Source organism: Convolutriloba macropyga, chromosome 7 (assembly GCF_964194025.1).
Source record: "Convolutriloba macropyga chromosome 7, txConMacr16.3, whole genome shotgun sequence".
Lineage (NCBI taxonomy): Eukaryota > Metazoa > Xenacoelomorpha > Acoela > Convolutidae > Convolutriloba > Convolutriloba macropyga.
In genome coordinates, this window is record NC_134474.1 from 40,733,525 (window position 1) to 40,757,558 (window position 24,034).

At 33.7% G+C, this 24,034-nt stretch overlaps 2 protein-coding genes across 2 annotated transcripts in view; one reads left to right on the forward strand and one right to left on the reverse strand.

The window, feature by feature from the left end:
* LOC142342285 (uncharacterized) overlaps positions 1–18,391 on the reverse strand; it is a 46,441-nt gene extending 28,050 nt beyond the window's left edge. Inside the window, exon 1 of the mRNA XM_075393571.1 lies at positions 17,995–18,391. Within this exon, the coding sequence (XP_075249686.1) occupies positions 17,995–18,158 (164 nt within the window). The 5' untranslated portion in view covers positions 18,159–18,391. The remainder of the gene's footprint in view (positions 1–17,994) is intronic.
* LOC142342865 (mothers against decapentaplegic homolog 5-like) overlaps positions 1–24,034 on the forward strand; it is a 130,636-nt gene that overhangs the window by 44,876 nt on the left and 61,726 nt on the right. The window lies entirely within an intron of this gene.

The following is a 24,034-nucleotide window of genomic DNA, read 5'->3' on the forward strand; positions in this document are numbered from 1 at the left end:
CTGTTTTACCCTCTACATACCCTGGGGATACTCCATACCGAGTTTGGTTCGATTTGAACAACTCCTTGACCCGATGAAAAAGACCTATTTTTAAAATTCCTTATTCGCGAAATTCGCAAATTTCCGTATGAAATACTAACTTTTTTCCTAGGCAAGCTATACCAAAAATTCTTTTTGTTTTACACTTGTCAAACCCTGGTAATACTCCATACCGAGTTTGGTTCGATTTGGACAACTCCTTGACCCGATGAAAAATACTATATTTAAAAAATAAATATTTGAAATAATTGCAAATTTCCGTATGAAAAACTAACTTTTTTCCAAGGCAAGCAGTAGCAAAAATTGTTTTTGTTTTAGACTTTATATACCCAGGGGATACTCCATACCGAGTTTGGTTTGATTTGAACAACTCCTTGACCCGATGAAAAAGACCTATTTTTAAAATTCCTTATTCGCGAAATTCGCAAATTTCCGTATGAAATACTAACTTTTTTCCTAGGCAAGCTATACCAAAAATTCTTTTTGTTTTACCTTCTACATACCCTGGGGATACTCCATAGCGAGTTTGGTTTGATTTGAACAATTCCTTGACCCGATGAAAAAGACCTATTTTTAAAATTCCTTATTCGCGAAAATCGCAAATTTCGTATGAAAAACTAACTTTTTTCCTAGGCAAGCTATACCAAAAATTCTTTTTGTTTTACACTCTACATACACTGGGGATACTCCATAACAATTTTGGTTTGATTTGAAGAACTCCTTGACCCGATGAAAAAGACCTATTTTCAAAATTCCTTATTCGCGAAATTCGCAAATTTCCGTATGAAAAACTAACTTTTTTCCTAGGCAAGCTATACCAAAAATTCTTTTTGTTTTACACTCGACATACCCTGGGGATACTCCATACCAAGTTTGGTTCACTTTGGACAACTCTATGACCTAATCAGAAAGACTTATTTCTAAAATTACTTATTCAAAATTTTACGGAAATAATAAGAAATTTCCTTATGAAAAACTAACTTTTTTCCTAGGCAAGCCATAGCAAAAATTCTTTCTGTTTTACCCTCTACAAACCCTGGGGATACTCCATACCGAGTTGGGTTCGATTTGGACAACTCCTTGACCCGACGAAAAATACTATATTTAAAGAATAAATATTTGAAATAATTGCAAATTTCCGTATGAAAAACTAACTTTTTCCCTAGCCAAGCTATACCAAAAAATCTTTCTGTTTTACGCTTTACATACCCTGGGGATACTCCATACCGAGTTTAATTTGGTTTGAACAACTCCTTGACCCGATGAAAAAGACCTATTTTTAAAATTCCTTATTCGCGAAAATCGCAAATTTCCGTATGAAAAACTAACTTTTTTCCTAGGCAAGCTATACCAAAAACTATTTCCGTTTCACCTTCTAACTACACATGGGATACTCCATACCGGGATTGGTTTGATTTGAACAACTCTGAGACCTATTCAAAAAGAGCTTTTTCTAAAATTACATATTCAAAATTATACGGAAATAATGTTAAATTTCCGTATGAAAAATTTACTTTTTTCCTAGCCAAGCTACACCAAAAATTCTTTTTGTTTTACACTCTACATACACTTGGGATACTCCATAACAATTTTGGTTTGATTTGAAGAACTCCTTGACCCGATGAAAAAGACCTATTTTCAAAATTCCTTATTCGCGAAATTCGCAAATTTCCGTATGAAAAACTAACTTTTTTCCTAGGCAAGCTATACCAAAAATTCTTTTTGTTTTACACTCGACATACCCTGGGGATACTCCATACCAAGTTTGGTTCACTTTGGACAACTCTATGACCTAATCAGAAAGACTTATTTCTAAAATTAATTATTCAAAATTTTACGGAAATAATAAGAAATTTCCTTATGAAAAACTAACTTTTTTCCTAGGCAAGCCATAGCAAAAATTCTTTCTGTTTTACCCTCTACATACCCTGGGGATACTCCATACCGAGTTTGGTTCGATTTGAACAACTCCTTGACCCGATGAAAAAGACCTATTTTTAAAATTCCTTATTCGCGAAATTCGCAAATTTCCGTATGAAATACTAACTTTTTTCCTAGGCAAGCTATACCAAAAATTCTTTTTGTTTTACACTTGTCATACCCTGGTAATACTCCATACCGAGTTTGGTTCGATTTGGACAACTCCTTGACCCGATGAAAAATACTATATTTAAAAAATAAATATTTGAAATAATTGCAAATTTCCGTATGAAAAACTAACTTTTTTCCAAGGCAAGCAGTAGCAAAAATTGTTTTTGTTTTAGACTTTATATACCCAGGGGATACTCCATACCGAATTTGGTTTGATTTGAACAACTCCTTGACCCGATGAAAAAGACCTATTTTTAAAATTCCTTATTCGCGAAATTCGCAAATTTCCGTATGAAATACTAACTTTTTTCCTAGGCAAGCTATACCAAAAATTATTTTTGTTTTACCTTCTACATACCCTGGGGATACTCCATAGCGAGTTTGGTTTGATTTGAACAATTCCTTGACCCGATGAAAAAGACCTATTTTTAAAATTCCTTATTCGCGAAAATCGCAAATTTCGTATGAAAAACTAACTTTTTTCCTAGGCAAGCAGTAGCAAAAATTGTTTTTGTTTTAGACTTTATATACCCAGGGGATACTCCATACCGGGTTTGGTTCGATTTGAACAACTCCTTGACCCGATGAAAAAGACCTATTTTTAAAATTCCTTATTCGCGAAATTCGCAAATTTCCGTATGAAATACTAACTTTTTTCCTAGGCAAGCTATACCAAAAATTCTTTTTGTTTTACCTTCTACATACCCTGGGGATACTCCATAGCGAGTTTGGTTTGATTAACTCCTTGACCCGATGAAAAAGACCTATTTTTAAAATTCCTTATTCGCGAAAATCGCAAATTTCCGTATGAAAAACTAACTTTTTTCCTAGGCAAGCAGTAGCAAAAATTGTTTTTGTTTTAGACTTTATATACCCAGGGGATACTCCATACCGAGTTTGGTTCGATTTGAACAACTCCTTGACGCGATGAAAAACACCTATTTTTAAAATTCCTTATTCGCGAGATTCGCAGATTTCCGTATGAAATACTAACTTTTTTCCTAGGCAAGCTATACCAAAAATTCTTTTTGTTTTACCTTCTACATACCCTGGGGATACTCCATAGCGAGTTTGGTTTGATTTGAACAATTCCTTGACCCGATGAAAAAGACCTATTTTTAAAATTCCTTATTCGCGAAAATCGCAAATTTCGTATGAAAAACTAACTTTTTTCCTAGGCAAGCAGTAGCAAAAATTGTTTTTGTTTTAGACTTTATATACCCAGGGGATACTCCATACCGGGTTTGGTTCGATTTGAACAACTCCTTGACCCGATGAAAAAGACCTATTTTTAAAATTCCTTATTCGCGAAATTCGCAAATTTCCGTATGAAATACTAACTTTTTTCCTAGGCAAGCTATACCAAAAATTCTTTTTGTTTTACCTTCTACATACCCTGGGGATACTCCATAGCGAGTTTGGTTTGATTAACTCCTTGACCCGATGAAAAAGACCTATTTTTAAAATTCCTTATTCGCGAAAATCGCAAATTTCCGTATGAAAAACTAACTTTTTTCCTAGGCAAGCAGTAGCAAAAATTGTTTTTGTTTTAGACTTTATATACCCAGGGGATACTCCATACCGAGTTTGGTTCGATTTGAACAACTCCTTGACGCGATGAAAAACACCTATTTTTAAAATTCCTTATTCGCGAGATTCGCAGATTTCCGTATGAAATACTAACTTTTTTCCTAGGCAAGCTATACCAAAAATTCTTTTTGTTTTACACTCTACAAACCCTGGGGATACTCCATACCGAGTTTGGTTTGATTTGGACAACTCCTTGACCCGACGAAAAATACTATATTTAAAAAATAAATATTTGAAATAATTGCAAATTTCCGTATGAAAAACTAACTTTTTCCCTAGCCAAGCTATACCAAAAAATCTTTCTGTTTTACGCTTTACATACCCTGGGAATACTCCATACCAATTTTGGTTTGATTTGAACAACTCCTTGACCCGATGAAAAAGACCTATTTTCAAAATTCCTTATTCGCGAAAATCGCAAATTTCCGTATGAAAAACTAACTTTTTTCCTAGGCAAGCAGTAGCAAAAATTGTTTTTGTTTTAGACTTTATATACCCAGGGGATACTCCATACTGAGTTTGGTTCGATTTGAACAACTCCTTGACCCGATGAAAAAGACCTATTTTTAAAATTCCTTATTCGCGAAATTCGCAAATTTCCGTATGAAATACTAACTTTTTTCCCAGCAAGCTATACCAAAAATTCTTTTTGTTTTACACTCTACAAACCCTGGGGATATTCCATACCGAGTTTGGTTTGATTTGGACAACTCCTTGACCCGACGAAAAATACTATATTAAAAAAAAAATTTGAAATAATTGCAAATTTCCGTATGAAAAACAAATTTTTCCCCTAGCCAAGCTATACCAAAAAATCTTTCTGTTTTACGCTTTACATACCCTGGGGATACTCCATACCGAGTTTAATTTGGTTTGAACAACTCCTTGACCCGATGAAAAAGACCTATTTTTAAAATTCCTTATTCGCGAAAATCGCAAATTTCCGTATGAAAAACTAACTTTTTTCCTAGGCAAGCAGTAGCAAAAATTGTTTTTGTTTTACCCTCTACATACCCAGGGGATACTCCATACCGAGTTTGGTTCGATTTGAACAACTCCTTGACCCGATGAAAAAGACCTATTTTCAAAATTCCTTATTCGCGAAATTCGCAAATTTCCGTATGAAAAACTAACTTCTTTCCTAGGCAAGCTGTACCAAAAATTACTTCAGTTTCACCTTCTAGCTACACATCGGATACTCCATACCGAGTTTGGTTTGATTTGGACAACTCCTTGACCCGATGAAAAAGACCTAGTTTCAAATTTCGTTATTCGCGAAATTCGCGAATTTCCGTATGAAATACTAACTTTTTTCCTAGGCAAGCCATACCAAAAATTCTTTTTGTTTTACACTCTACATACCCTGGGGATACTCCATACCAAGTTTGGTTCACTTTGGACAACTCTATGACCTAATCAGAAAGACTTATTTCTAAAATTACTTATTCAAAATTTTACGGAAATAATAAGAAATTTCCGTATGAAAAACTAACTTTTTTCCTAGGCAAGCAATAGCAAAAATTCTTTTTGTTTTACCCTCTACATACCCTGGGGATACTCCATAGCGAGTTTGGTTTGATTTGAACAACTCCTTGACCCGATGAAAAAGACCTATTTTTAAAATTCCTTATTCGCGAAAATCGCAAATTTCCGTATGAAAAACTAACTTTTTTCCTAGGCAAGCAGTAGCAAAAATTGTTTTTGTTTTAGACTTTATATACACAGGGGATACTCCATACCGAGTTTGGTTCGATTTGAACAACTCCTTGACCCGATGAAAAAGACCTATTTTTAAAATTCCTTATTCGCGAAATTCGCAAATTTCCGTATGAAATACTAACTTTTTTCCTAGACAAGCTATACCAAAAATTCTTTTTGTTTTACACTCTACAAACCCTGGGGATACTCCATACCGAGTTTGGTTCGATTTGGACAACTCCTTGACCCGACGAAAAATACTATATTTAAAAAATAAATATTTGAAATAATTGCAAATTTCCGTATGAAAAACTAACTTTTTTCCTAGGCAAGCTATACCAAACATTATTTTTGTTTTACCTTCTACATACCCTGGGGATACTCCATACCGAGTTTGGTTCGATCTGGACAACTCCTTGACCTTATCAAAAAGACCTGTTTTTTAAAAATTATTTAAAATTAAATTATTCGAATTAATCGGAAATTAACGTACAAAAAACTAACCTTTTTCCTACGCAAGCTATAGCAAAAATTCTTTTTGTTTTATAATCTACATACACATGTGATACTTCCTACCGCGATTGGTCTGATTTGGAAAACTCCTTGACCCGATGAAAAAGACCTATTTTTAAAATTCCTTATTCGCGAAATTCGCAAATTTCCGTATGAAATACTAACTTTTTTCCTAGGCAAGCTATACCAAAAATTCTTTTTGTTTTACACTCTACAAACCTACTAACTTTTTTCCTAGGCAAGCCATGACAAAAATTCTTTTTGTTTTACACTCTAAATACCCTGGGGATACTGCATTCCGAGTTTGGTTCGATTTGGACAACTCCTTGACCCGACGAAAAATACTATATTTAAAAAATAAATATTTGAAATAATTGCAAATTTCCGTATGAAAAACTAACTTTTTCCCTAGCCAAGCTATACCAAAAAATCTTTCTGTTTTACGCTTTACATACCCTGGGAATACTCCATACCAATTTTGGTTTGATTTGAACAACTCCTTGACCCGATGAAAAAGACCTATTTTCAAAATTCCTTATTCGCGAAAATCGCAAATTTCCGTATGAAAAACTAACTTTTTTCCTAGGCAAGCAGTAGCAAAAATTGTTTTTGTTTTAGACTTTATATACCCAGGGGATACTCCATACCGAGTTTGGTTCGATTTGAACAACTCCTTGACCCGATGAAAAAGACCTATTTTTAAAATTCCTTATTCGCGAAATTCGCAAATTTCCGTATGAAATACTAACTTTTTTCCTAGGCAAGCTATACCAAAAATTCTTTTTGTTTTACACTCTACAAACCCTGGGGATACTCCATACCGAGTTTGGTTTGATTTGGACAACTCCTTGACCCGACGAAAAATACTATATTTAAAAAATAAATATTTGAAATAATTGCAAATTTCCGTATGAAAAACTAACTTTTTCCCTAGCCAAGCTATACCAAAAAATCTTTCTGTTTTACGCTTTACATACCCTGGGAATACTCCATACCAATTTTGGTTTGATTTGAACAACTCCTTGACCCGATGAAAAAGACCTATTTTCAAAATTCCTTATTCGCGAAAATCGCAAATTTCCGTATGAAAAACTAACTTTTTCCCTAGCCAAGCTATACCAAAAAATCTTTCTGTTGTACGCTTTACATACCCTGGGAAAACTCCATACCAATTTTGGTTTGATTTGAACAACTCCTTGACCCGATGAAAAAGACCTATTTTCAAAATTCCTTATTCGCGAAAATCGCAAATTCCCGTATGAAAAACTAACTTTTTTCCTAGGCAAGCAGTAGCAAAAATTGTTTTTGTTTTAGACTTTATATACCCAGGGGATACTCCATACCGAGTTTGGTTCGATTTGAACAACTCCTTGACCCGATGAAAAAGACCTATTTTTAAAATTCCTTATTCGCGAAATTCGCAAATTTCCGTATGAAAAACTAACTTTTTTCCTAGGCAAGCTATACCAAAAATTCTTTTTGTTTTACACTCTACAAACCCTGGGGATACTCCATTACGAGTTTGGTTTGATTTGGACAACTCCTTGACCCGACGAAAAATACTATATTTAAAAAATAAATATTTGAAATAATTGCAAATTTCCGTATGAAAAACTAACTTTTTCCCTAGCCAAGCTATACCAAAAAATCTTTCTGTTTTACGCTTTACATACCCTGGGAATACTCCATACCAATTTTGGTTTGATTTGAACAACTCCTTGACCCGATGAAAAAGACCTATTTTCAAAATTCCTTATTCGCGAAAATCGCAAATTTCCGTATGAAAAACTAACTTTTTTCCTAGGCAAGCAGTAGCAAAAATTCTTTTTGTTTTACACTCTACATACCCTGGGGATACTGCATACCGAGTTTGGTTCGATTTGGACAACTCCTTGACCCGACGAAAAATACTATATTTAAAAAATAAATATTTGAAATAATTGCAAATTTCCGTATGAAAAACTAACTTTTTCCCTAGCCAAGCTATACCAAAAAATCTTTCTGTTTTACGCTTTACATACCCTGGGAATACTCCATACCAATTTTGGTTTGATTTGAACAACTCCTTGACCCGATGAAAAAGACCTATTTTCAAAATTCCTTATTCGCGAAAATCGCAAATTTCCGTATGAAAAACTAACTTTTTTCCTAGGCAAGCAGTAGCAAAAATTGTTTTTGTTTTACCCTCTACATACCCAGGGGATACTCCATACCGAGTTTGGTTCGATTTGAACAACTCCTTGACCCGATGAAAAAGACCTATTTTTAAAATTCCTTATTCGCGAAATTCGCAAATTTCCGTATGAAATACTAACTTTTTTCCTAGGCAAGCTATACCAAAAATTCTTTTTGTTTTACACTTGTCATACCCTGGTAATACTCCATACCGAGTTTGGTTCGATTTGGACAACTCCTTGACCCGATGAAAAATACTATATTTAAAAAATAAATATTTGAAATAATTGCAAATTTCCGTATGAAAAACTAACTTTTTTCCAAGGCAAGCAGTAGCAAAAATTGTTTTTGTTTTAGACTTTATATACCCAGGGGATACTCCATACCGAATTTGGTTTGATTTGAACAACTCCTTGACCCGATGAAAAAGACCTATTTTTAAAATTCCTTATTCGCGAAATTCGCAAATTTCCGTATGAAATACTAACTTTTTCCCTAGCCAAGCTATACCAAAAAATCTTTCTGTTTTACGCTTTACATACCCTGGGAATACTCCATACCAATTTTGGTTTGATTTGAACAACTCCTTGACCCGATGAAAAAGACCTATTTTCAAAATTCCTTATTCGCGAAAATCGCAAATTTCCGTATGAAAAACTAACTTTTTTCCTAGGCAAGCAGTAGCAAAAATTGTTTTTGTTTTACCCTCTACATACCCAGGGGATACTCCATACCGAGTTTGGTTCGATTTGAACAACTCCTTGACCCGATGAAAAAGACCTATTTTCAAAATTCCTTATTCGCGAAAATCGCAAATTTCCGTATGAAAAACTAACTTTTTTCCTAGGCAAGCAGTAGCAAAAATTGTTTTTGTTTTACCCTCTACATACCCAGGGGATACTCCATACCGAGTTTGGTTTGATTTGAACAACTCCTTGACCCGATGAAAAAGACCTATTTTCAAAATTCCTTATTCGCGAAAATCGCAAATTTCCGTATGAAAAACTAACTTTTTTCCTAGGCAAGCAGTAGCAAAAATTGTTTTTGTTTTACCCTCTACATACCCAGGGGATACTCCATACCGAGTTTGGTTCGATTTGAACAACTCCTTGACCCGATGAAAAAGACCTATTTTTAAAATTCCTTATTCGCGAAGTTCGCAAATTTCCGTATGAAATACTAACTTTTTTTCTAGGCAAGCTATACCAAAAATTCTTTTTGTTTTACACTCTACAAACCCTGGGGATACTCCATACCGAGTTTGGTTTGATTTGGACAACTCTATGACCTAATCAGAAAGACTTATTTCTAAAATTACTTATTCAAAATTTTACGGAAATAATAAGAAATTTCCGTATGAAAAACTAACTTTTTTCCTAGGCAAGCAATAGCAAAAATTCTTTTTGTTTTACCCTCTACATACCCAGGGGATACTCCATACCGAGTTTGGTTCGATTTGAACAACTCCTTGACCCGATGAAAAAGACCTATTTTTAAAATTCCTTATTCGCGAAGTTCGCAAATTTCCGTATGAAATACTAACTTTTTTTCTAGGCAAGCTATACCAAAAATTCTTTTTGTTTTACACTCTACAAACCCTGGGGATACTCCATACCGAGTTTGGTTTGATTTGGACAACTTCTTGACCCGACGAAAAATACTATATTTAAAAAAAAAAATTGAAATAATTGCAAATTTCCGTATGAAAAACAAATTTTTTCCCTAGCCAAGCTATACCAAAAAATCTTTCTGTTTTACACTTTACATACCCTGGGGATACTCCATACCAATTTTGGTTTGATTTGAACAACTCCTTGACCCGATGAAAAAGACCTATTTTCAAAATTCCTTATTCGCGAAATTCGCAAATTTCCGTATGAAAAACTAACTTCTTTCCTAGGCAAGCTGTACCAAAAATTACTTCAGTTTCACCTTCTAGCTACACATCGGATACTCCATACCGAGTTTGGTTTGATTTGGACAACTCCTTGACCCGATGAAAAAGACCTATTTTCAAATTTCGTTATTCGCGAAATTCGCAAATTTCCGTATGAAATACTAACTTTTTTCCTAGGCAAGCCATACCAAAAATTCTTTTTGTTTTACACTCTACATACCCTGGGGATACTCCATACCAAGTTTGGTTCACTTTGGACAACTCTATGACCTAATCAGAAAGACTTATTTCTAAAATTACTTATTCAAAATTTTACGGAAATAATAAGAAATTTCCGTATGAAAAACTAACTTTTTTCCTAGGCAAGCAATAGCAAAAATTCTTTTTGTTTTACCCTCTACATACCCTGGGGATACTCCATAGCGAGTTTGGTTTGATTTGAACGACTCCTTGACTCGATGAAAAAGACCTATTTTTAAAATTCCTTATTCGCGAAAATCGCAAATTTCCGTATGAAAAACTAACTTTTTTCCTAGGCAAGCAATAGCAAAAATTCTTTTTGTTTTACCCTCTACATACCCTGGGGATACTCCATAGCGAGTTTGGTTTGATTTGAACGACTCCTTGACTCGATGAAAAAGACCTATTTTTAAAATTCCTTATTCGCGAAAATCGCAAATTTCCGTATGAAAAACTAACTTTTTTCCTAGGCAAGCAGTAGCAAAAATTGTTTTTGTTTTAGAATTTATATACACAGGGGATACTCCATACCGAGTTTGGTTCGATTTGAACAACTGCTTGACCCGATGAAAAAGACCTATTTTTAAAATTCCTTATTCGCGAAATTCGCAAATTTCCGTATGAAATACTAACTTTTTTCCTAGACAAGCTATACCAAAAATTCTTTTTGTTTTACACTCTACAAACCCTGGGGATACTCCATACCGAGTTTGGTTTGATTTGGACAACTCCTTGACCCGACGAAAAATACTATATTTAAAAAATAAATATTTGAAATAATTGCAAATTTCCGTATGAAAAACTAACTTTTTTCCTAGGCAAGCTATACCAAAAATTATTTTTGTTTTACCTTCTACATACCCTGGGGATACTCCATACCGAGTTTGGTTCGATTTGGACAACTCCTTGACCTTATCAAAAAGACCTATTTTTTAAAAATTATTTAAAATTAAATTATTCGAATTAATCGGAAATTAACGTACAAAAAACTAACCTTTTTCCTACGCAAGCTATAGCAAAAATTCTTTTTGTTTTATAATCTAAATACACATGTGATACTCCCTACCGCGATTGGTCTGATTTGGAAAACTCCTTGACCCGATGAAAAAGACCTATTTTTAAAATTCCTTATTCGCGAAATTCGCAAATTTCCGTATGAAATACTAACTTTTTTCCTAGGCAAGCTATACCAAAAATTCTTTTTGTTTTACACTCTACATACCCTGGGAATACTGCATACCGAGTTTGGTTCGATTTGGACAACTCCTTGACCCGACGAAAAATACTATATTTAAAAAATAAATATTTGAAATAATTGCAAATTTCCGTATGAAAAACTAACTTTTTTCCTAGGCAAGCTATACCAAAAATTCTTTTTGTTTTACACTCTACATACCCTGGGGATACTGCATACCGAGTTTGGTTCGATTTGCACAGCTCCTTGACCCGACGAAAAATACTATATTTAAAAAATAAATATTTGAAATAATTGCAAATTTCCGTATGAAAAACTAACTTTTTTCCTAGGCAAGCTATACCAAAAACTCTTTCGTGTTTTACACTCTACATACCCTGGGGATACTGCATACCGAGTTTGGTTCGATTTGGACAACTCCTTGACCCGACGAAAAATACTATATTTAAAAAATAAATATTTGAAATAATTGCAAATTTCCGTATGAAGAACTAACTTTTTTCCTAGGCAAGCTATACCAAAAATTCTTTTTGTTTTACACTCTACATACCCTGGGGATACTGCATACCGAGTTTGGTTTGATTTGGCCAACTCCTTGATCCGATGAAATAGACCTATTTTCAAAATTCGTTATTCGCGAAATTCGCAAATTTCCGTATGAAATACTAACTTTTTTCCTAGGCAAGCTATACCACAAATTCTTTTTGTTTTACACTTTACATACCCTGGGGATTTTGCATACCGAGTTTGTTTCGATTTGGAAAACTCCTTGACCCGACGAAAATTACTATATTTAAAAAATAAATATTTGAAATAATTGCAAATTTCCGTATGAAAAACTAACTTTTTTCCTAGGCAAGCTATTCCAAAAATTCTTTTTGTTTTACACTCTACATACCCTGGGGATAATGCATACCGAGTTTGGTTCGATTTGGACAACTCCTTGACCCGATGAAATAGACCTATTTTTCAATTTCTAAAACTTCTAAAATGCGGAAAAATCGTAATTTTGAGCTAATAATGGAATGTTTTCAACGATTCTGTTGGTAATCTAGGGTTTCCCCTGCAGAATCCTCAAAAACAAACCACGCAAAAGTTAATAGAAGCAGTACAAATAAATGATAAAGAAAAAAAAAGCTCTCAGATGGGACAATTCTGAATTCAGATTAGCTAAATAAGCATCAAATAAACAATTTCTCAATATGGAAGAATAAAACTACACGGCAAACACTAAAACAACATTGCTATAACAATTACTCGACTAGCACAATACCATTTGATAATAAACAATCAAAAACATCATCCGCAAATCGACTTTCGTTTATTGGGGACCATCGTTTACCCCAGCTGGAAAATTGCCTCGGCACTTCCTTTTTTGCAGGAATTCTTTTTTTCGGTAAAGCTACAACCTTCTTCTTGGTATGAAAACCAAGACATCTGATCTTGCCAACTTTTTCAATGATCATTTCGCCGTATTTTTCTCTCTTTTTCTCGATAAGACTCCTGGCACGTTTGCAGTCTCCACAGCCAAAAAAATTGACCCAGCCATTGTAACACCATTGTTTCTTTTCGCCCGTTTTCTGATTTGGTCTTAATTTGCCCAACTTGATCGATTTCACGTTCTTAAATATCTTCCAGACTTTCACTAGTACTTGCCCAGGTTCGCACTTAGCTTGGAAATTGACGAACCTTATAGAGGTTGCGAGATCTAAATCAACTTGACGTCTTGTCCTATATAAGTCCTTGTCTTTTTTAAAACCTTGGAAACATTTAACTCTTATCTCCTTTCTGCGTCCTCCTGGACTCAAGAATTCGTTGACAATAATTCCCTGTCCAGGTACATGGTCGTCAAAATACCTTGACTGCATCTCACTTGATCTAAAACACTCAGTTCCTGCTATTAAAATGAACTTGGGCACGCCCGACACTCTGATCTGCGCTCTACAGCAGCGCGCGCAGCTTTTCTGCGACGTGCAACACTCGTACGGTATGACACGTAGCACGGGCGGGGGTATTCTGGTGTAGCTGCCGAATTTGGGGTGGGGGTCGGTGGGGGGGGGCTCTGACACTTTCTCATTGCTTTCACTAACTTACTATCACCATTTGAACGTTTCCGATACATTTCATTTCATATGCACCTCTTTGCAGGTTAATTATAATGGTCTAGCCGGACAGCACTTCATAGCACACCTCCTGCTGTCAGATGACATGCTCAGTCGGCGTATAGCTGTCGTTTGACCATGGGGCACGCAATTCGAATTTTTCATATGGTCAACGGATATAACTTACCTGTAAAGAGGATCAAACTCAAGTTGCATATTTCAAAAGCTCCAAAACTGCACCTGTTGTATTATAGCTATATATATATATATATATATATATATATATATATATATATATATATATATATAAATTCACGAGCTCCAGCTATAATTTGCCGCCCCAAGCTATATAGCTATATTGGGTCGCCCCAGGCTGATTTCAAAGGGCTATTTCTCAAAGACTACTGAACGGATTCTTAAAGATGAAGGTGTTTTGGAATCAGGAAAAAAAGGGCTATCATCTGGAGCATAAAAAAGTTCCGAAAAACAGTTTTTAAGTTTTGACGATTTTGACCCCCTGGTCCAAAACAGCTGATTTTCGGCATTTTTTAGTGTAAGCGGAAAAACTTGATCGTAGGTCCCAGCGAACCCTATAATGATATACATGATCGTAAAGCAAATTTGCTAAGCTTCATTTTGAGCTATAGAACGTTTTCCAATTCTCTACATGCTTGAAGTTATAAACATAAACAACTTTGAAAATTCGATTTTTTTCGAAATTTCGACCTTGACTAGGTGGTCTTCCTTGACCATTTTCTCCACGAAATTCCAGAATGTTTATCTGAAAAATGGTTTAGTGGTTAGGTTCTGATAATAAACTGCTCGACGAGTACAAAAAAGTATGGTTTCAATGTGAAAACATTAGTTAAAACCAGTGAAAAATGTCAAAAAAAGCTTTTTTTTATTTTTTTCCCGATACTTTTGAATTTTTTGACATCATATTTTCGTAAACGATAAACTGTGTATACTGATCCCAAAAGTAGAGTTTCTGTGCAGAATAACAAGCATAAATATGTCATATTTCTGTTTTATATAGGTAAAAAAATAATGATAAATTCATAACTTCCCCCAAAAAAAAACGAGAAAATTTTTTGGAAAACTCCAGCAATTTTAAGGCATAAAAGATAAACAAATGATCATTTCTGTTCGCGCAATGTATAATATGCTTAGCTCAGTTAATATTGAAGAAGATTTTTAGTTTAAAGTAACTTAAAAACAATAAACCAAGTGTTTTTTATTGTGAGGACACTGAAAAAAATTTACGAATTCTAGACTCAACAAAAATTGATTCACTAAATAATTTGCTTCAAGGCAAGCTATGCCAACCATTTCTTTCTTTTTTCATTTAAACACATGACAAGTTAGCTCTGTAACGGTTTTTGTTTGAGTTGAAGATCTTATTGACGAGGTCAAAAATACCCAATTTTTTGATAAGTTAGTCGAATAAATGAATAATTTAACTAACAGCAACTAATTTTTTATATACGCAAGTTATAGCCAATCATTTTCATTCTAAACTCCAAATAAAGTGAGGATACTCCGTACAATGGTTGGTTTCCTTGGGATTGCTCTATGGCCCAAACGAAAAAAAGAATATTTCAAGTTTTTTTCTTCGAATTAATCGCAAATAGCCGTTTCAGAGCTAAATTGTCCCAGAGGTAAGCTATAGCCGTAATCGTTTTTGTTCTACCTTTTACGACATTCGGAATTCTGCATGCCAAGTTTGATTGAATTTTAACACTTTTCTGACCTAATCAAAAAGAAATATTTTTAAAATTACTCGTTTGAAATAATCGCAAATTTTTGTGCGAAAACCTGACTTTTTCCAGAGGCAAGCTATAGCTGAAACTTTTTGTCTCAGTGTCTTTATACTTCGGGGATACTCCATATCAATATTGGCTAAATTTAGACAGTAATGAAACCTAATTAAAAAGATCAATTTTTAAAATTACTTACTTGAAATAATCACAAGTTTCCGTACGAAAAACTAATTTTTACTAGAGGTAAGCTGTAGCTGATTTTTCTTGTCTCATAATGTACATAACCTGAGGATAGTCCATATCAAGTTTGGTTGGGCTTGGACAAAACCATGAACCAATCCCAAAAACCGTATTTTCACTAGTTTTGTCTGCATTCAACACTTTCCAATTTCACTTGCACCCAACAATTTTTTTTGAAAAATTGCAAGTATAAATTGAAAATTGATTAAAGCAAGATTTCGAAAAATTTGGTGGGTGGTGGGTCATTTGTTTGCTCCATGACATAGAAAAAAAGATTCGAAAATAATTTTTTTTGATATTTTCACTACTATTGTCTCCTTTCAACATTTTCCAGTTTCACTTGCATCCAACTGATTTTTTTGAAGAATTGCAGGTATAATTTGAAAATGGATTATAGTAACATTTCAAATACCAAGGTTGGGGGTCAAATTTTCGCTGCATCATATAGAAAAAAAAGATCCAAAATTAAAATTTTTCGATAATTTCACTACTTTTGTCTCCTTTCAACACTTTCCAGTTTCACTTGCACCTAACTGATTTTTTTGAAGAATTGCAGTTAAAATTTGAAAATAGATTATAGTAACATTTCAAAAACCAAGGTTGGGGGGTCAATTTTTTGCTGCGTCATATAGAAAAAAATGATCCAAAATTAAAATTTTTCGATAGTTTCTCTACTTTTGTCTCCTTTCAACACTTTCCAGTTTCACTTGCATCTAACTGATTTTTTTGAAGAATTGCAGGTATAATTTGAAAATAGATTATAGTAACATATCAAAAACCAAGGTTGGGGGGTCAATTTTTTGCTGCATCATATAGAAAAAAATGATCCAAAAATAAAATTTTTTGATAATTTCAATACTTTTGTCTCCTTTCAACACTTTCCAGTTCCACTTGCATCTAACTGATTTTTTTGAAGAATTGCAGGTATAATCTGAAAATAGATTATAGTAACATTTCAAAAACCAAGGTTGGGGGGTCAATTTTTTGCTGCATCATATAGAGATTAATGATCCAAAAATCAAAATTTTTTCGATAATTTCACTAATTTTGTCTCCTTTCAACACTTTCCAGTTTCATTTGCACCCAACAATTTATTTTGAAAAATTGCAAGTATAATTTGAAAGGAGATAACAGGAAGATTCGAAAAACCTAATGTGGGAGGTCGGTTTTTAGACAAATGAAATGCAAATATCATTTTTTATATTATTTTTAAATCATTTTTTTTCTCTATGACGGAGCAAAAATTCGACCCGCAACCTAGGTTTTTGAGTTCTTGCTGTAATCTACTTTCAAATTACTCTTGAAGATTTGCAAAAAAAATCAGTTGGATGCAAGTGAAAATGGAAAGTTTTGAAGGGAGACAAAAGTAGTGCAAATATCAAAAAGTTTTTTCTTTAAATCATTTCTTCTATAGTACTGAGCGAAAAATCGAACATCCCAACCCTGGTTGGAGGGGTCGGTTTATCCCTCAATCTTATAGAAAAAGTGATTTAAAATCAAATTTTTTGATAAACCTTAAACATATGGATTTGTGGAATTTTGGAACCCTCTCTGTCTTCATCTTCAAGGAATAGCACTGCACCCCAGGATGTAATTTTTTTTTTCGGTCTGGTGAACGCACAAAAGTCTGGACATGAACGCACGATGGTCTGGATTTGAACGCAGGGTGGTCTGGACATAACCGCACGATGGTCTGGACATGGACGCACTAAAAATTTGGCATTGAACGCACGAATTTGAGTTGGAGCGCACGATGGTCTGGACAAGAACGCACGAAAGTCTGGACATATACTGTTTCGGTCTGGGATGGTCTGGACATATTTGTCTTCGAACGCACGAAGAACGCACGAAAAATTTTGAACGCACGAAAGTCTGGACATATCCACTTTCCGTCTGGGACGGTCTGGACATAGGCACTTTGAGTCTGGGACGGTCTGGACATAGGCACTTTCCGTCTGGACCTGTCTGGACATATCCACTTTGGGTCTGGGACCTCAGCCTGGGTAATAGTAGCATGTGACTGTACACTATGCCCTATTATCCCTTGTTTTTGTATCATGGGATAACCCCCCACTCTCGTGAGACGGTTTTTATTTACTACTGTTGTTTTTCCGTTTTTCTTGCCATGTTATGTTGAAATAGACTGGAACTCATTTTCTGTGGTGACGTAATAATAGGCTTATCTAAAAAAATTCTCAAAGGTCGAATCCGCTGGCCCATAACAGATAATGATCTAAAAATATCTTGGTTCTCAACTAAATTCATAGTCCATCAATAGTTTTTTTAGCGTGTTCTTCTTTTTGACTAATTCTCTACTTGCTGTCTTCATATTTTCTCGAGCAACCCATTTGCTGAGTAGAAAAGAACCAACTGACAAATATGATCTGATTAATCTTCTTTTCAACGTCTGCTTTTCTTTATTTTTTGAGAAAACAGATCTAAAAAGATACTTACAATCCGCAGGCACTGTCTTGGCACTCATTATCCCAACAACACATATCACAGTCATTGTCATCCGTACAATAGTCATCACTCCAATAATTCCCGGAACCATTTACCGCGTGAACAAATAAACAGCCAAAAAATCCAAGCACTATACACAAAAATTTATAGTCCATTTTTGTGTTAAGTTGTATGTTTTTATTGAATACAAGATATGTGCACGCTCTGTTTTTGTTGTGCTATGTAGACCGCAATAGCCTCCTAAGAGTCTAATGAATAAAAGCAGAATTTATGGTTTTAAGGACAACTGAGATCGTGTTCAATGTTTAATTTTTGAATGGTACTTGCATTGCTTACGCAAACATAGACGACCAATTTTTAGATTATTGGTCGACTATCACCAATAGTTTTCTTTTTTTGAAGCTCTTTTGTCAAAAAAATTTTTTGTGAAGAAAATACAGGCGTTGTAAATTCAAACAATGGTCTGAAAGTTGTTCAAAAGTTAAATTGGCTGTGCTTAAGTTGCAAAAGAGGTGCCAAGTGTATTATTACTTATTTTTGTGACAAAATTTTATTATGCTAATGAAAATTACTACTTCTTAACCGACTGCCACACTGTAAACTTTCTCGCATAAACTTTGAGTGTAAATTTAATTGAGAAAGTTTTCAATTAATTCAAGAAAATTTAAGAGTTTTGGTTCAGATTTGACGTCTGAGATATCATAACAGACTTTTGGTGTGATATATGCCTCTTCATAACAGCCCGAATTTTATTTTCTAAGTTAATTTTGGATGATGGATATCTTATAAGGAGAGATATAATTGTGGTACTACTGGAAACATATTTAATAAATCCAAACAATGTTACTAATCCCATCTATAATATAAAGTCAAATCTGCAGTAAAACTTTGAAAAAAAAATTTAAAATTTGTCGATGAGGTCTGAAAAAGAGAAGATAAATTATCTGTTGATTTCTCAAGTGGTATGCTCAATAGTTCACGTAAAAATGTTCTTTCAATTTCGTTAAGCAGTGTATTAAATCTTTTCTCAAACACCACTTCTCCTCTTGAGGGGGGAGGAACTATATACTCAAATTTGTTTTTCTTGTTCAGACAATTTTGGCCGATCGATATATTTTTTTCCAAACATGTAAACTAATAATATAACCGAAAAGTTAAAGTTTACATGCCTTCAGAATAATAAGGAATTTAACTGTATACACTTAGTTACTCAAAATTTAGAAGTTTTCGTAAGGGGGTGCTTCTCTACGTTCTTTCCCCAATTACGTAAATTTTCAAATTGCTGCAAAATGATCCCTCATCACAATCGGAGTCCTCCATGCATCCGAACAGTCGCTTGATTGCAGCTCCTCGACGTCTGACGCAAAACTTCCTGGGGTTGCAAGACTTCCCGGGCTTACGATCTTCATCTGTTATACAACGTGTCTTCCCTGCATATTCATCGCAGAGAGTTGAGAACGGTATCATTAGAAAGCTTGTCGAGCGTAGAATATGCAATTAAAAAGATTTTTTGATTTTCGTTTTTTTTTACAGGGAGTTATCGAAGTTTAAACTGTTGAGAAAATAGAGTGAAGTCCGTTGATTTTATTCACGTTTTCAGGAATTTTTGCCAATTTTCGACCAAGATTTCGCCAATTTTGCTAAAAAAATTTTAAATTTTTTTAAGAAAGAGTTTTAAGGAAGATTTCAAAGTTGATTTTATTTTTAAAGACAAGCAAATTTTCCAACCTAGTTTTATTTAACTTTTTTGTCAAAAATTCTGGCTAAATATTCCGAAATTCAGACTTCGTCATCAAAAACGGAAAGAAATAAGTTTCTTTGGTCCACTTTGATTAACGTTGCAGAAAGTACACAACCCAACACCACTACAAAATTTTGAAGACTCAAAACGGGGCTATTTCTACTTCAACTTCCGTTGCGAGTGCTCCGTAATTAAAACTTGGCCGTTTTTTGCTAACTTTACTCGTTGATTATCAAAAACCCGTCATTAATATCTAACAACCCCTAACCCCTAACAAAACTTCTATATCTATAACTTTCGAAGATTTACGTGTTCTTAATGGACAAACAGCATTAGAAGGGCTAATTTAGACCAATCTTGGAGTACTACAACCCAAAAATATGTTGGATTGTAGTCAGTCGGTCTTTTTTAATTAAAAAAATTGATCTTTTTTATATTAATTGAATAGCAGAGCATTTCAAATCAAAGGTCACTATTGATAGGTCCAATTGATTTCCTATTTTGCTCCAAATTACTGTGTCTATTTTATTACTGGAAAGCTTATGGTCGTCTTGATTTTTAAAAATGTTTGATTTTTAAATAAATATTGGCCTATTGAAATTTGCCTCCAATTTTTCTCTTATTTTGGAAAATGAGAATCGCAGTAACAAAAATGCCAAGTTCACGGGTAAACGGGAGACTCATCTCTGAGTTTCATCTCAAAAAATGAGGTAATTGGACGTGCAACTACTTCTCTGATGTAAGCAATTCTTTCAATTCGTGCTACTGATTTTTTTTTGCAACGCAATAAAATTAAATCTCCAAAAACATGAGACGTTAGAGATAATAACTACAATTACTTGAATAGATGGGCCGTAAAATATATATGCTGAGGTTCTACTGCCTTTTGATGTATTTACAACGGCATGCAATTAACAGAGTTTTTCGTAAGTGGTCTCTCATTTCTTAAAAAAATGAGAAAAGTTTTTTTTAGTATGTAAGTCCAAAAGTTCGATCTCATCTAATGACGTTTGCACATTAGATAGTTATTTTTTCGTGGCTGAGGAAGGGAAATTTCAATGGTGAAGTTCTAAGTTAATCCAATAATTGTAATTTAAAATGAGCATTTAAAGTCAAAACAGGACCAAATAGTCAGATTATTTAACCAACAAGATGGCCCAAGTGTTGCACAGAACGCTCCAACATAAGCTATAAAAGAAGAAAAACAAAAATAAATTAAAACTGCTGCAGAGTTTGAAATCAGGAAGAAGGCTGCTTGATGAAAATTGACTTTTTTTACTTTATGTGGTTTAGAATGCACTGTAGGCTGAAGTTTAAGTTGGTCTCATTGTTTTATTTTTGTCCTGTTCTTGTTCAATTAGAACAATGCGACACTCCTTAACAGATTGAAAAAACTGACAAGGTTTAATGAAATGTTGACTCTAAAATAATAACTTTTAAATAGATTAACTTTTCCCCTTCAAATTGTTTACTTTCTCAAGTTGTTTTCAAAGCCATATGATTTTTTAGTATGCCTGTTGACCTGAGTTCAAAAGTGATCGTTGTTAGAAAGATGCGAGATCAACCTAATTAAAGTAGCGCATAGGATAAGCTTATCGCAGCTTGACAAGAAGCATTATATGTCTAAATTATACTGGGTAGGAAAAATAGAGCCTCAGGGAACAGGAAAAAGCAAAAAACTCTGAAGGATATGTGTAATTACTGGTCTCATGCATAATGTTGCTTATTATCAGTTGGAGTAATGTTAGCAATCTCGGTTCGCAAGCAAAATATGCTGCTTAAAATCTAGTAAACTTGCATTTTTATGTTATCTGAATAAGACTCCATCACATATTTTGATCCCCTTCTCAGAGTTAATTTATAGGAAAAGAAAGCATACATTTTGGTTTAAAATTGTGAAAGCAGCCATGTACAATTTAAGGGCAATTGTAAGAAGGTTGAGAGAGAGGCCAACTAAATTTTAATTTTGCATAAGATAAGCATTGTATAATTAACCTGAAGCCCTATTTCATCAATTATCATAATTGTTCCGACCCCTATCGAGGGGGGAGGAACTATATACTCAAATGTTTTTTTTTGCTCAGTCAATTTTGGCCGATCGATATATTCATCGTGGAGAGTTGAGACTGGTATCATTGGAAAGCTTGTCGGCGTAGAAGATGGAATTAAAAAATTTTTTTTCTGATTTTCGTTTTTTGCAGGGGGTTATCGAGGTGTAAACTTTTGAGAAAATTGAGTGAATTCCTTCGATTTTATTCACATTTTCCAAAATTTTTAAATAAAATTTCGCTAATTTTGCTAAAATTTGTCAAATTTTTTTAGAAAGTGTTGTTGATTTCATTTTCAAAGACATAAAATATAAAATTGCCGGCTATATTGATTTAACATTTTTCGTCAAAAGTTCTGGCTAATTATTTCAAAATTCAGAATTTTTCAACAAAAACAGCACGAAATAAGTTTCTTTAGTCCACTTTGATTACATTTGCAGAAAGTACACACCAAAACACCACTATCAAAATCTTTGTGCATTTAAAAAGGGGTTATTTCTGCTTCAAACTCCGTTCCGAGTACTCCGTAATTAATTTTTTTGAGTTTTTTGCTAACTTTACTCGTTGATTATCAACAACTCAGCGTTTGTTTTAGATTTTTTAACAACAAAAATATCTATATCTATAGCATTTGAGAAATTAATTGTTATTATTGGACAAACAGCATTAGCAGAGCAAATGCGCACCAATCTTGGACTGCTACAATCCAAAAAAATGAGATTGTAATCAGTCGGTTTTTTTATATAAAAAAATTTCGATCTTTTTATATATTAATTAAATAACAGAACATTTCAAATCAAAGCTTACTAGTGATTGGTCCATTTCGTTTTTAAATAAGCTCCAAATTTTGTATCCTGTTTTTTACTTGAAAGCTTATGGTCGTTTTGGCTTTTAAAAATATTTGACTTTTGATAAAAAATTATCTTACTGAACTTTGCCTCCATTTTTCTTCTAATTTGGCCAATTTTCAGCTTAGTGTCAGCAATGAAAGAATGCTTCTCCTTTCTACGGAATTCAATCCTTCTTGGGGTTTTACACCTTAAGTTATGGTTTTCTGGCTTTGATATTAATAGATTTCTCATTTGATTTTATATTTAGGTATTTGCACATTTTTCACATTTTCTAGTTTTGTCACGTTATCGCATTATTGACATATAATATATCACATTATTATTTAGGAAAATAATATAATCACAATTGATATTTATATAAACCTTATAAATATAGATTACAGTTTTAACGGCTTCGACATTACGTTCTCGGAGAATTTAGTTAAATTTTTTTAATTTTGTATTTAACTGTAGTTTTTATTTTGTTTTTTTAGTCGTATGAAATTTCCTGTACAATGAGGCGGTTTCCTTGGGTTTTCTTGGAAGATTAGATATCCTGATATTAAAAGAAAGCTGATATTCTGAATATAGTAGAAGGCTGATGGCTTCCATGACTATGAAAGCAATAGTTTTCCAAAATAAAAAAACACGTTTCAACATAGCAATTTTGTTCCTCTTATTGTCTGTTTGTTACCAAGTATCGTTAACTACAAGCCAAAAACGGTATTACTTTGGTCATGAGAAGGTGTCAAAAAACTAAATCTGTAGATTCAATTGTGAAGTTCTAAGTTAATCCAATAATTGTAATTTAAAATGAGCATTTAAAGTCAAAACAGGACCAAATAGTCAGATTATTTAACCAACAAGATGGCCCAAGAGTTGCACAGAACGCTCCAACATAAGCTATAAAAGAAGAAAAACAAAAATAGGTTAAAACTGCTGCAGAGTTTGAAATCAGGAAGAAGGCTGCTTGACGAAAATAGACTTTTTTTACTTTATGTGGTTTAGAATGCACTGTAGGCTGAAGTTTAAGTTGGTCTCATTGTTTTATTTTTGTCCTGTTCTCGTTCAATTAGAACAATGCGACACTCCTTAACAGATTGAAAAAACTGACAAAGTTTAATGAAACGTTGACTCTAAAATAATAACTTTTAAATAGATTTACTTTTTCCCCTTCAAATTGTTTACTTTCTAAAGTTTTTTTCAAAGCCATATGATTTTTTAGTATGCCTGTTGACCTGAGTTCAAAAGTGATCGTTGTTAGAAAGATGCGAGATCAACCTAATTAAAATTGCGCATAGGATAAGCTTATCGCAGCTTGACAAGAAGCATTATATGTCTAAAGTCTACTGGGTAGGAAAAATAGAGCCTCAGGGAAAAGGAAAAGCAAAATACTCTGAAGGATATGTGTA